Source organism: Hyperolius riggenbachi, chromosome 9 (genome assembly GCF_040937935.1).
Source record: "Hyperolius riggenbachi isolate aHypRig1 chromosome 9, aHypRig1.pri, whole genome shotgun sequence".
Classification (NCBI taxonomy): domain Eukaryota; kingdom Metazoa; phylum Chordata; class Amphibia; order Anura; family Hyperoliidae; genus Hyperolius; species Hyperolius riggenbachi.
The window spans coordinates 23,254,393-23,268,098 of NC_090654.1; the positions used below are offsets into that span (position 1 = coordinate 23,254,393).

A 13,706-nucleotide genomic window follows, 5' to 3' on the forward strand; every position below is an offset into this window, starting at 1 on the left:
GCAGAGATGCGGCGGACGCTGTTTGTGAATGGAGCATCCCCCGGCCGGATGCTCCATTCACTCACGTAGGTCTCCTGTCGCTAGCCCGCGTATTTACGCGGGACTAGCGACAGTTCCGGCGAAGTCGCGGCGACAGCTGTAGCCGGCGATTGAACATGTCAATCGCCTGGGGACACCTCCGACCGGCGACGGTTCGGGGCGCGCGCGTTATACACACGGGCGACCTGTCGCCGCAACACGCGCGTGCCACGTGGTTGCGCCGATGGCCGTACCCCGTGTGTATGGGCCTTAACTTAACATTGTTATCGGTATTTCCCGACCTCACACCGATTGTGTAAATCTTTATGAATTAACATTTTGTTACATTTGTTACGATAGTCACAGCACAAGGCGGTGATTTATCGCTCAGCTTTTCATGCGGAAAGAGCCTTTATGAATGGAGTCAGGGGCGTAGCAATAGGAGGTGCAGAGGTTGCGACCGCATCGGGGCCCTTGGGGCTGAGGGGCCCCAATAGGCCTTCCCCCAACTGCAGTATTGGCTCTCTATTGGTCCTGTGCTCATAATAATCATTTCTATAAATACTTTGAATAGTGGTAATCATTAACAAACTGTTCCCCATCCCCTTCTTGCACCTCTGACACTGTAGTTGCCATTGGCAGGTTTTGGTGCACCGTATCAATTGTAATGGATAGAGTACTTGGGGGGGCCCCAATGTAAAACTTGCATCAGGGCTCACAGCTCCTTAGCTACGCCACTGAATGGAGTTCTTGCATTGTGTTCAGTAAAGTCGGCTGTTTTCAGCATTTCCGCATGCGGGAATGCTTTATGAAATGCAAATTGATAGACTTACAACCTTGCAGTGCAATTTTTTCACACTGTGTGTTTTCTCATTGATGATCGATGAGCTTCGGTACAATAACAGGCATTGCAGTGCAGAAGAATGCGCATAATGTTCCAAATATCATGTGGCAAATAACTTTTTTTCTCTTAAAGAGAGTCTGAAGCGAGAATAAATCTCGCTTCAGACCTCAGATAGCAGGGGCATGTGTGCCCCTGCTAAAACGCCGCTATCCCGCGGCTTAACGGGGGTCCCTCCACCCCCAAATCCCCCTCCGTGCAGCGGGGGGAGCGCTTCCGCATTGGGGCAGGGCTAACCGCCGCAGCCCTGCCCCACGCGCGTCTGTCAGGCGCGTATCTCCGCCTCTCCCCCGCCCCTCTCAGTCTTCCTTCACTGAGAGGGGCGGGGGAGAGGCGGTGATGCGCGTCTGATAGACGCGACTGGAGGCAGGGCTGCAGCCGTTAGCCCTGCCTCCAGGAAGAGAATTTTACGACCAAGTTTGCGACCAACTTTTGCGGGGGTGGGTTTGGGGGTGAAGGGACCCCCGTTTAGCGGCGCGTATGCGGTGGTTTAGCAGGGGCACACATGCCCCTGCTAACTATGAGCTCTGAAGCGAGATTTATTCTCGCTTCAGAGTCTCTTTAACTGTGCTGGAAAGTGTGAATTCTCAATAAGGATAACCACACGTTGGGTGTTGGCTAATGCTGAATCAGCATTGCTGATGATGTAACACAGACATGACACAACACCTCTCTGCGTTTAGATAATCTGATTTGCAAACATCTAGACACAAATCTATATAATCCGTGAAACCTATACACAAGTCCTGCGTGACCTACATCTCTGACCTGGTCAGCAGATACACACCTGGCCGCCCACTTCACTCCTCCAACAACCTCCTCCTAACCACCTGACGCATCTCCCACTCACACGCACGACTACAGGACTTTACTAGTGCTGCCTCCATCCTATGGAACTGTCTCCCACTGCCACCCGGCTTGCACCCTCCTTCAGCACCATCAGACAAGCCCTCATAACTCACCTCTTCAAGGAGGCCTGCCCCAACCACTTGATGCTGCTATCACCCCCTCCCTTTAAACTTTGTTCACATCTAAAATCGAAGTCGCTGAGAGATGAGTTTTGTGATTTTGAGTGAGTTTTCTCTCCCTCCCCTCCCGGTGCTTCCCTGCGCGCTACGATTTTGTGTAAAGCGCTTTTAAAAGCCCTTTTGCAGAGTGATTTCTTTTTTCACTCCCTGACTCAAGTCAGGAAGTGAACTGTTTGACCTGGGAAAGAATAAATACATTGGGCTCGATTCACAAAGCGGTGATAACCCAGTTAAAGACTTTAGGCGTGATAACCATTTTACCATGCTTAAACTCAGTTTAGGCATGATAAGTTTAGGGATGATAAGTTTAGATAAGTTTAGATCGCTTGCAAAGTCCCGCACGCAAAGCAGCGCCATTAAACTCTATGCAAAGTGCACCAGACTTTGCTAGTGCAAAACTTTTGATCAGCTGTGCACTGCGGTGCTAACCCAGTTGGTGCCTAAACTTATCACGCCTAAACTTATCACGCCTAAACTTATCACACCTAAACTTATCACACCTAAACAGAGTTTAGGCGTGATAAAGGGCTTTTCACTAGCGTGCTAACTGTTAGCACCGCTTTGTGAATCAGGCCCATTGTATTTATTCTTAAAAGCGCGAACGCAATCGATGTACAAAGAGATTTTGTGAGCATTTTGTGTTTTTCCTATACCTTCCATTGTAGCAAGTCCGCCCTAAAAAAAGGTACAGGCAGCGTCTTGCTGAGCGGATCGGAAACGAACCGCTCAGATGTAAACACTCTCATAGAGAATCATCGCACAAGGGCTTTTAAGGCAATTTTGGAAATCACCAGCGCTTGCAAAAAGCCCTAGGTGTGAAGCAGCCCTTGTGCTAGGAATACACGGTTCGTTTTTGAGCCAGATAAAACATTTCCGACAAGTCCGATCTCCCATTCTATCCTTTCGCCACTCGATTTGTGATAGAAGCAGGGCGGGATTTAGGCCAAGGCCACCTAGGCCATGGCCTAGGGCGCCACAGAAGGAAGGGCACCAAAGCAGCAGCAGACTAAACAAGTGCAGCATTTGCAAGCTTGCAAATGCTGCAATGCAGGGAGATAGGCAAGCGCCTGACTGTGCAGCAGCCACCTCGCTCTCTGCGCACGTTTGCATTGTGGCCGGCGGTTATAGACTTAGGCAACGTTGGAGAAGGAAAGGAAGAGGAAGCTTCTGCACTGGAGAAGAGCGGAGTAATGAGTGACACTGATGGCTGCTGCGGTGTGAAGGTGAGCTGGCTACCTACACTGAATGGTTGGGGGGGGGGGGGGAGGGATTAAAGGAGTCATCTGGCTACCTATACTGGAGGGGGGGTCATCAGGCTACCTATACTAGAGGGAAGGGGGGAGGGGTCATCTCACTACCTATACTGAAGGGGGGAGGGCTGGTGACAGTGGCCTAGGGCAGTAAAGAGTACAAATCTGGCCCTGGATAGAAGTGAATGGAATAATATAAGAAAAAAATGAGCGGAAGATAATAGAAATCGACTGCAGAATCTGGTGGTAAAATTATCAAACGGGAGAACCAAAGGGTGGAATCGAACCGTGTATGCCCAGCATTAGAGTGTAAGCCTTTGGTAGTAGACTCCCTCCTTGTGTATCAAGTGTAACTTTATTTATTGTGCAGAGCTGCGCTGTGTAATATATGGGAGCTATATCAATCAATATATCGATTAAATAACATGCCTACAGGGAAGTGTGTTTTTATCAGGGCTGTGGAGTCGGGACAAAATTCTTCCGACTCCGACTGCTCAGTTTATGAACCATGACTCCAACTCCGACTCCGGGTACCCAAAATGGCTCCGACTCCTCGACTCCGACTCCTTAGCCTAATACTTAACAGGGCTGTGGATTTTGTACAAAAATCATCCGACTCCGACTCCTCCGTTTATGAAATCAACGACTCCAACTCCGGGTGCCCAAAATTGCCCGACTCCGACTCCTCGACTCCGACTCCACAGCCCTGGTTTTTATGCAGCACTCAGCAACACACTTATGGTACGTACACACTTGCGACTATGGTCGTTTCTAGCAGCAGCTTAACGATCGGTCTGCCGACAATCGGGTAAAGAACTTTACCAAACGATCATTAAGTACAACGACAAACGAACGATATCGGCACGATGAGAAAATCTAACAGGACGTATCGTATCGAGCGACAATCGTTACAGAACTATAGTGTGTACAGTTATCTGCCGTGCATGATCGTTACAAGAGCCAATGCGCCTGCGTTGGATTCTGCCCACCTTCCGTACTTCCTGTGTAGCGCGGCCCGTAATGATCATTACATTATAAATTTCAAATAAACTTTGTTTTCAAGTTACCTATCATATATTTGTATCTATTGTAACCCCAGGTTTGTGTTTTTTTTTTTAAAATATATATAAATATGTACGCAACGTTTCCCTCTGGTCGTTCTTTTCTGCAAGGAAACTATAGTTCCTTGCAAACGATCGTTATCACAAGTGTGTACGTACCATAAGGCTGGGAGCACACTAGGCAATGCGGAAAGCCATGCGCTTTAGAAATTTTTGTTATATTTTTAGTGTTTTTTTTCAATTTGTTTCCCTTTTTCAATGGAGTAAAATACAGTAGCATATTTAATAAAAAAAAATGCATCAAAAGCGCATGTAAAAACTCAGCCCTCTGTGTTTCCAGTGAAATACATGCGTTTTACATGCGTTTTTGAGAAATATGCAGCAAGCTGTGCGTTTTCAAAAACACACAATGTAAACCCTACATATATGTGTTGTTTTCATGCGGCCCATAGACTTTAATTATGGGCAAAACCGCTAGCGATTCTGCCTAGTATACTCCTAGCCTAAAGGTGCACACCATTGATACAATCTTAGGGCCCATCCACACTAGAAGCGCTTTTCTGAGCATTTTGCGATTGATCAGAGTTTTTTTTTAAATTGCTCCCATTCACTTTCATTAAAATCGTGGACAAATCACCGCGATTTTGCAATCGTGTACGTGAAAATCGCGGTGATTTTTTCCGCAATTTTTACTGTGATTTTAATGAAAGTGATTGGGAGCAATTAAAAAAAAAAAAACTCTGATCAATCGCAAAACACTCAGAAAAGCGCTTCTAGTGTGAATGGGCCCTCACAGCTTTTATGTAATATGAGGGACTACTTTAAAGAGGAACTCCAGTGAAAATAATCTAATAAAAAAAGTGCTTCATTTTTACAATAATTATGTATAAATGATTTAGTCAGTTTTTGCCCATTGTAAAATCTTTTAAATCCCTGATTTACATTCTGACATTTATTACATGGTGACATTTTTACTGTTGGCAGGTGATGTAGCTGCTGCATGTTTTTTTGGCAGTTGGAAACAGCTGTAAACAGCTATTTCCCACAATGCAACAAGGTTCACAGACAGCTACTGATTAGGATAAAGTTCAATTCTTGGTCGGAATTTCTCTTTAAAGGAAACATGAAGTGAGAGAGATATGGAGGCTGCCATATTTATTTTTTACCAATACCAGGTGCCTGGCAGTCTTGCTTATCTCTTTGGCTGCAGTAGTGTCTGAGTTACACACCTGAAACAAGCATGCAGCTAATCTTATCAGGCTTCAGTCAGAGTACCTGATTTGCATGCTTGTTAAGGGCCCATTCACACTAGAACCTCTTTTCTGAGCATTTTGCGATTGATTCGCGTTTTCTAAAATCGCTCCCATTCACTTTCATTAAAATGGCAGGAATACAATTTTGGCAGTTAATCTGCTGTTCAGGAAATGCTGTTGAAAACAAAGAAAACCCTGAGAATCCCCCATGAGGAGATGGACTGGCCCAAAACCTGTCGGTTCTGTCATTTTTACTGCCTACTTTTTTCGCGATAGTGGTCCTTTAATAAGAAAAAAAAATGGCAGCCTCCATATCCCTCTTGTTACAGCTGTCCTTTAAACAATACCAGTTGCCTGGCAGCCCTGCTGATCTATTTGGCTGCAGTAGTGTCTGAATCACACCAGAAACAAGCATGCGGATAATCTTGTCAGAAACACCTCATCTACTGCATGCTTGTTCGGGCTCTATGGTTGAAAGTATTAGAGGCGGAGGATCAGCAGGACAGCCAGGCAACTGGTATTGCTTACAGGGAAATAAATATGGCCGCTTCTATAGGTTTCACACCTCGGGTTCACTTAAAAAGAAAAAGAGTAAGCTTTTGGCTGATAAACCTTCTTCAGACTCTATTCCTTTTTAAAGGGCAACTGAAGTAAGTGGTATGTGGAGGCTGCCATATTTATTTCCTTATAAACAATATCAGTTGCCTGGCTGTCCTGCTGATCCTCTGCCTCTAAGGGCTCGTTTCCATTATCGCGAATCCGCATGCGTCCAACGCATGCGGATTCGCACATGTAATGCAAGTGGATGGGCCTGTTTCCACTGTAGCGTTGTTGAGGTGCGTTTTTTTTCAGCGGTGAAAAAACGCACAAAAGAGCCGCAGAATTCGCCTGCGAGTGGAATGCATGCGAATCCCATGCAATGTATTTAATAGGGAAATCGCATGCGATTTGCCCATGCGGTTTTTGACGCAAATTCGCATAGGTACCAATGTAAATTCACACAGGCAGTGACATGGTTAAAATCGCATATACCCTCACCTATGCGAATTCGCATGCGAAATCGCGGCAAAAAACGCACGGGGAAGCGCATCCGCATGTGATTTCATCAACGGTGGAATCCAAGCGATTCCGCACCACAATAGTGGAAACGAGCCCTAATACTTTTAGCCATAGACCCTGAACAAGCATTCAGCAGATCAGGTGTTTCTGACATTGTCAGAACTGACAAGATTAGCAGCATGCTTGTTTCTGGCGTGATTCAGACACTACTGCATCCTAATAGACCAGCAGGACTGCCAGGCAACTGGTATTGTATACAAGGAAATGGCCTCCATATATTTCTCACTTCAGTTGTCCTTTAACGTGAACCTTAACTGAGAGGGATATGGATGTTTCTTTTTAAACAATACCAGTTGCATGGCAGCCCTGCTGATCTCTTTGGCTGCAGTAGTGTCTGAATCACACACCTGAAACAAGCATGCAGCTAATCCAGTCTGACTTCAGACAGAGCACCTGATCTGCATGCTTGTTCAGGGGCTGTGGCTGACAGTATTAGGCCACATACACACATCAGACTATAGTCTTTGGAAAATGAAAGATCACAGACCAATCTTACCACCCTTCATATAGTATGAGAGCCATACTCTACACAGTCTTTTCTATGGAGCTGAACTCCCCATCAGAAAAAATCTTTGCAAGATGCTGCACACACAGATGCTGTACAGACACAAAAGATCAGTAGCTGCAAAAGATCTGTTCCTGCCAAGAATCCATTCCTGCAAATTGCAATGATAGTCTATGAGATCTGCAGATCATCATACACACATGATTTAACTGACATTCATCTGCAGATCAGATCCACCAGGATGGATTTTCAGATCTGCAGATCTGCAGATGAATGTCAGTTAAATCATGTGTGTATGATGATCTGCAGATCCCATAGACTATCATTGCAATTTGCAGGAATGGATTTTTGGCAGGAACAGATCTTTTGCAGATACTGATCTTTTGTGTCTGTACAGCATCTGTGTGTGCAGCATCTTGCAAAGATTTTTTCCTGATGTGGAGTTCAGCTCCATAGAAAAGACTGTGTAGAGTATGGCTCTTATACTACAGGAAGGGTGGTAAGATTGGTCTGTGATCTTTCATTTTCCAAAGACTATGGTCTGATGTGTGTATGGGGCCTTAGAGACACAGGATTAGCAGGGATGTTGGGCAACTGGTATTATTTTAAAAGGAAAAATCCATATCCTTCTCAGTTTAGGTTCCCTTTAAGTCAGCCAATAAATGGTATGATCCTGATTCAGAACGTCTTCCTTTTACTGATGGCTGGTCCGGTACAATACTCTGCTGCGGACATGTAATGAGTTAACCTTGTCACACACATATGCTCCAGAAACAGGAGGCCTATGTAAATAGCTGGATGTCCTTAGCAGCTCTGATAGGGCCGGACTGTCTCGCAGATTGTGATTGGCCGGGAAGGTACACACCCCCCTCACACATGTTCTGACCCACCTATTCTCCTTTCTGCAGCTCTTTTCAGAATGTGGACTCGCTGGATCCGCAGATTTTGCCCGCAGCCCGGCCGGCCGCAGTCCAGCGTCGCTCATCTGCGGGGGATTCTGAACGAAGAGCTCGCAAACATCAAGGAAGCCGGGACATGGAAGAGCGAGAGGATCATCACCTCCAAGCAGGGACCCCACATCACCGTGCAGGGGAAAAGCACAGGTATATTACACGTGCCTGCGGACCAGAGAAAACGCGTTCTATCGTTCAGCAGATGGCAGATCTCGTGTGAAAGTCAACTTTCCAGGCTTTTATCTCCACTTTACACTTGGCAAAATATTACGAGGGTGAAGCGGAGATTTGCACGGGGCTAATCAGATACCGAGATCGGATAATAGGTTACCTGAAAGCAAAGTACACACATCCAATCTTGATTGACCAATTTAACCATGTAGTGTTAAAGTGGATCCGAGATAAACTTTTACTCATTGCATAATTGTGTTCCTTTCATATAGTTTATAGGGCATTCCTCAAGCTAAATTCTTTTTTTTGTTTAGTTTTAATACTCTAATTCCCTATAAACTAAACAAGCCTCGCCCACAGCTCCTTTTGTGCCTTGGCACTGTAGCAGGGGCTTATGGGAGCTCAGTCTGGGCAGGAGGAGGAGGAGGAGGTTACTAGCCATTGGATTTCAGAGGCAGAGGGGAGGAGGGAGGAGGAGAGGGGACTGAATTTACACACAGGCAAGCTGATAGCATCTCCAGCCCTCATCCTGTGACAATGTGACAAACAGAACATGGCTGCTCTCATTGTATCACAGGAATAAATAATCATAAACTTTTGAAGCTGTTTGCAGCTAGATTTGCTGTATAAACAATCTAAACTCTAGATAAGATATATAGACAAGTTACTTGTTATAGTTAGCTTTTCATCTCGGATCCGTCTTAAGCTACGTACACACTTTAGACTATAGTCGTTTGAAACGGCTCCGAAACAATCGTTTGGCAGATAATCATGCATAAATCTTTCACAAACTTATGCTCAACACACACCATACAATCTTGGTTGTTCAATCTTACACCTTTCATGTAGTATAAGAGATTATCCAATCAACCATTGAAGGTATTTTCAATCTGTTGGCCCTTATACTACATAAATTTGGTAAATCTGTACAACCAAGATTGTATGGTGTGTGCTGAGCTTAAGGATGAATGACTGACATCAGTGGAAGACACAGATTGGTCGGGAAAGATCTGATTCAGCGACAATCGTTTATCTCAAAAAGTGTGTATGGATATCGTTAACGATCATTGGCACATGCGCAGAATCATCATGCGCAGTGTTCACTACTGATCTGTCGTTTGAACATAAAGCTAGTTGTTATATCTTGTATAAGGTCGTTCAATTAAGTGATCGGCATTCCAGCTGGCTTATGCTCGTTCATCGGCTAATTACGTTATCTGTTGTTGCAAATGATCGTAGTCTAAAATGTGTATGTAGCTTAAGGGCCCATTCACACCTGAGCGGGAATCGCACGATTCCCGCTCACGGCAAACCGCTAGCGGTTCTGCAAGAACCGCTACACAATGTAGCGAGTGGCAGTGTTCTCACTGCCGCGGTTGCGGTTAGCGATAACCGCAACCGCGCTGCATGCAGCGGTTTGCCGGCGACGAGCGTTCCGCGATTTGAGATCGTGATTAGCGTGCATAGCACGCTAATCGCGATCGCTCCAAACCCGCCGCAGTGTCCAGTGATTTTTTTTTTCCGCGCTGATCGCGGGAAAATCACTCCCGCAGAACGCCGGCGGTAATCGCTGGCGTTCTGCGGTTTTAAGTGTGAACGGGCCCTTAAGCCTAATACACACCATACAATTTCCTGTCAGATAGATGGGTCAAATAGATCCCTTCTGATAGGTCCGGTCTGATTTATGATCGTTTTTCTGATCGCTTTTGCATAGAAGTGATCAGAAAATCGATAAGGAAAAAAAAATCTGATCGGATCTGTCAGGTCAATAGATAATTTCCATCTATCTAATTGGAAATTGCATGGTGTGTACCAGGCATTAGAGCTTGCCTACACAGTCTATTCATACTATTCAAATTCTGTTGTCCCCAGCATAGACATGGTAAAATTGGCCAATCAAGATTGGATATGTGTACGCACCTATACAGGGGGTTTTGTTTCTGGTAGGAGAAGGAGAATTCACGTGGGCTGAACCAGAACTCTGCACAGGGCTAATCAGATTTCGAAAGCTAATGGTACATCTAAAAGGTAACTATACACAATACAATCACATCTATCAATTTTCCTTTTTTTATTTTTTTTAATAAAAACAATTAATTGTATGAGTAATTGAAATGAAATTTGATTTTTTTCCCCATTTTTTTTAAAATAAAAATCTGATGCCTTGGAAAGAAATCAAATAGAAAAATATACTGTAAAATCTGTTTTTATTCAATTATTTGTGTGATATTTTCAGAAATATCTATCATAAATGTTTGGTATATTGGCCAATCCAAATTGGGTGTGTGTACTAGGCTTTATCCGATCAAACCAAGTGGCTACTGGTTAATTAAACAGCTGCTATCTGATTAACGATGCTGGACTTGATTAGGATTTTCCATGGACTGTTAGGCAGTGAAATGCCTCTCAAACTCTCACAACTGCTCACTGCTGCCTGGTAACTGCTTGTTGCTGCCTGGTGACTGCTCACTGCTGCCTGGTAACTGCTTGTTGCTGCCTGGTGACTGCTCACTGCTGCCTGGTAACTGCTTGTTGCTGCCTGGTGACTGCTCACTGCTACCGGGTAACTGCTTGCTGAGCACACAGCTCAACAGTCTGTGGAAAAGAAGCCAAGGCCGCTTTCCCACGGGCAGTTGAACTGTGTGCTCAGCAAGTAGTTACAAGGCAGCGGTGAGCAGTTACAAGGCAGCGGTGAGCAGTTACAAGGCAGCGGTGAGCAGTTACAAGGCAGCGGTGAGCAGTTACAAGGCAGCGGCGGTGAGCAGTTACAAGGCAGCGGCGGTGAGCAGTTACAAGGCAGCGGCGGTGAGCAGTTACAAGGCAGCGGCGGTGAGCAGTTACTAGGCAGCGGCGGTGAGCAGTTACTAGGCAGCGGCGGTGAGCAGTTACTAGGCAGCGGCGGTGAGCAGTTACTAGGCAGCGGCGGTGAGCAGTTACTAGGCAGCGGCGGTGAGCAGTTACTAGGCAGCGGCGGTGAGCAGTTACTAGGCAGCGGCGGTGAGCAGTTACTAGGCAGCGGCGGTGAGCAGTTACTAGGCAGCGGCGGTGAGCAGTTACTAGGCAGCGGCGGTGAGCAGTTACTAGGCAGCGGCGGTGAGCAGTTACTAGGCAGCGGCGGTGAGCAGTTACTAGGCAGCGGCGGTGAGCAGTTACTAGGCAGCGGCGGTGAGCAGTTACTAGGCAGCGGCGGTGAGCAGTTACTAGGCAGCGGCGGTGAGCAGTTACTAGGCAGCGGCGGTGAGCAGTTACTAGGCAGCGGCGGTGAGCAGTTACTAGGCAGCGGCGGTGAGCAGTTACTAGGCAGCGGCGGTGAGCAGTTACTAGGCAGCGGCGGTGAGCAGTTACTAGGCAGCGGCGGTGAGCAGTTACTAGGCAGCGGCGGTGAGCAGTTACTAGGCAGCGGCGGTGAGCAGTTACTAGGCAGCGGCGGTGAGCAGTTACTAGGCAGCGGCAGTGAGCAGTTACTAGGCAGCGGCAGTGAGCAGTTACTAGGCAGCGGCAGTGAGCAGTTACTAGGCAGCGGCAGTGAGCAGTTACTAGGCAGCGGCAGTGAGCAGTTACTAGGCAGCGGCAGTGAGCAGTTACTAGGCAGCAGTTACTAGGCAGCAGTTACTAGGCAGCAGTTACTAGGCAGCAGTTACTAGGCAGCAGTTACTAGGCAGCAGTTACTAGGCAGCAGTTACTAGGCAGCAGCGAGCCGTTACTAGGCAGCAGCGAGCCGTTACTAGGCAGCAGCGAGCCGTTACTAGGCAGCAGCGAGCCGTTACTAGGCAGCAGCGAGCCGTTACTAGGCAGCAGCGAGCCGTTACTAGGCAGCAGCGAGCCGTTACTAGGCAGCAGCGAGCCGTTACTAGGCAGCAGCGAGCCGTTACTAGGCAGCAGCGAGCCGTTACTAGGCAGCAGCGAGCCGTTACTAGGCAGCAGCGAGCCGTTACTAGGCAGCAGCGAGCCGTTACTAGGCAGCAGCGAGCCGTTACTAGGCAGCAGCGAGCCGTTACTAGGCAGCAGCGAGCCGTTACTAGGCAGCAGCGAGCCGTTGTCAGGAAACGGTGAGTCATTCCCAGGCAGCAGTGAGCCAATCAAACTGTCTGTGGAAATGAGGCCTTATGCTGGGAATACACCATGAGATTTTTCAGCAGATAGATGGTTTGATAGATAATTTCCGACAGGTCCGATCTTATTTTCGATCGTTTTTCTGATCCATTTCTCATAGAAGTGAATGGAAATCAATTAGAATCGATCGGATAGTAGATCTGCTGAAGAATGTCATTGTGTATTCCCAGCATTAGGGCTCATTTCCACGGGCAGTTGTACGGTGTCCTCAGGAAGCAGTGAGCAGTGACCAGGCGTCAGTGAGCAGTTACCAGGCGTCAGTGAGCAGTTACCAGGCGTCAGTGAGCAGTTACCAGGCGTCAGTGAGCAGTTACCAGGCAGCAACAAGCAGTTACCAGGCGTCAGTGAGCAGTTACCAGGCGTCAGTGAGCAGTTACCAGGCGTCAGTGAGCAGTTACCAGGCGTCAGTGAGCAGTTACCAGGCGTCAGTGAGCAGTTACCAGGCGTCAGTGAGCAGTTACCAGGCGTCAGTGAGCAGTTACCAGGCGTCAGTGAGCAGTTACCAGGCAGCAGTAAGCAGTTGTGAGAGTTTGAGAGGCATTTCACTGCCTATCAACAGTCCATGGAAAAGGGGCCTAACTTCACATGCATGAAAAAAGGGCGCCAGGAAAAAGGGCCCTGCTGGATAACGAAATTTTAATAACGATAAACATCGGTGTCAAACTTGGTTAACGATAAGTACCGTTTTAAAAACAGATGGGAAATAATAACGGAAAGATATAAACGTTAAAAATCGTTATGTAATTCAACAATACAACTTAACCCAACCCTACTCTCACACAGAACCCCCCTCCGGTGGTGCCTAACCCTAACCACCCCCCTCCGGTGGTGCCTAACCCTAACAACCCCCCTGGTGGTGCCTAACACTTACCACCACCCCCGGTGTATCGCTAATCAGAACGCTGTACAGTTTTCTGTACAATGCTTCCAAGTGTAGGGGAATGGCTATTGAAATCTCCCTAGGAACCGCTGCACTCGGGGCTGCAGCAATTCCTAGCAAGATCTGCTAAAAAAAAAAAAATAAAAAAAAAAATAAATAAATAAAGAATTGTCACATCTATGTATAAAGTTGAGAACAGTCAATCAAATGTGATCCTTTTAAAAAACTGCGTACACACGTCAGATAAAAATCCTTGCCCAGGAATCTGCCGCTTAGGTTTGATTGACAGATCGTTCACACGATGCTGCACACATGCAAATATATCTATTCCTACAAAACCTGAGAAATGTTTTTGTAGTCGATTTACTTACATCTTTTTCATGCTTGCGCTGTGCACACAGGAGTTTAGAAATATCTGGCGATCTTATACACACCTTGAGACAAATATCTTTGA

The 13,706-nt window shown here is 46.6% G+C and overlaps 1 protein-coding gene across 2 annotated transcripts in view; it reads left to right on the forward strand.

Moving 5' to 3' along the window:
- Nucleotides 1–8,019: 8,019 nt before the first annotated feature.
- The window catches only part of GCAT (glycine C-acetyltransferase), a 31,834-nt gene continuing 26,147 nt past the window's right edge, over nucleotides 8,020–13,706 (forward strand). Inside the window, exon 1 of one of the 2 annotated variants that reach the window (XM_068252125.1) lies at nucleotides 8,020–8,238. In XM_068252125.1, coding sequence (XP_068108226.1) covers nucleotides 8,055–8,238 — 184 coding nt within the window. In that variant the 5' untranslated portion in view covers nucleotides 8,020–8,054. Of the gene's footprint in view, nucleotides 8,239–10,217; nucleotides 10,288–13,706 lie in introns of those variants that run through there. The other variant, XM_068252126.1, reaches the window with a different exon arrangement.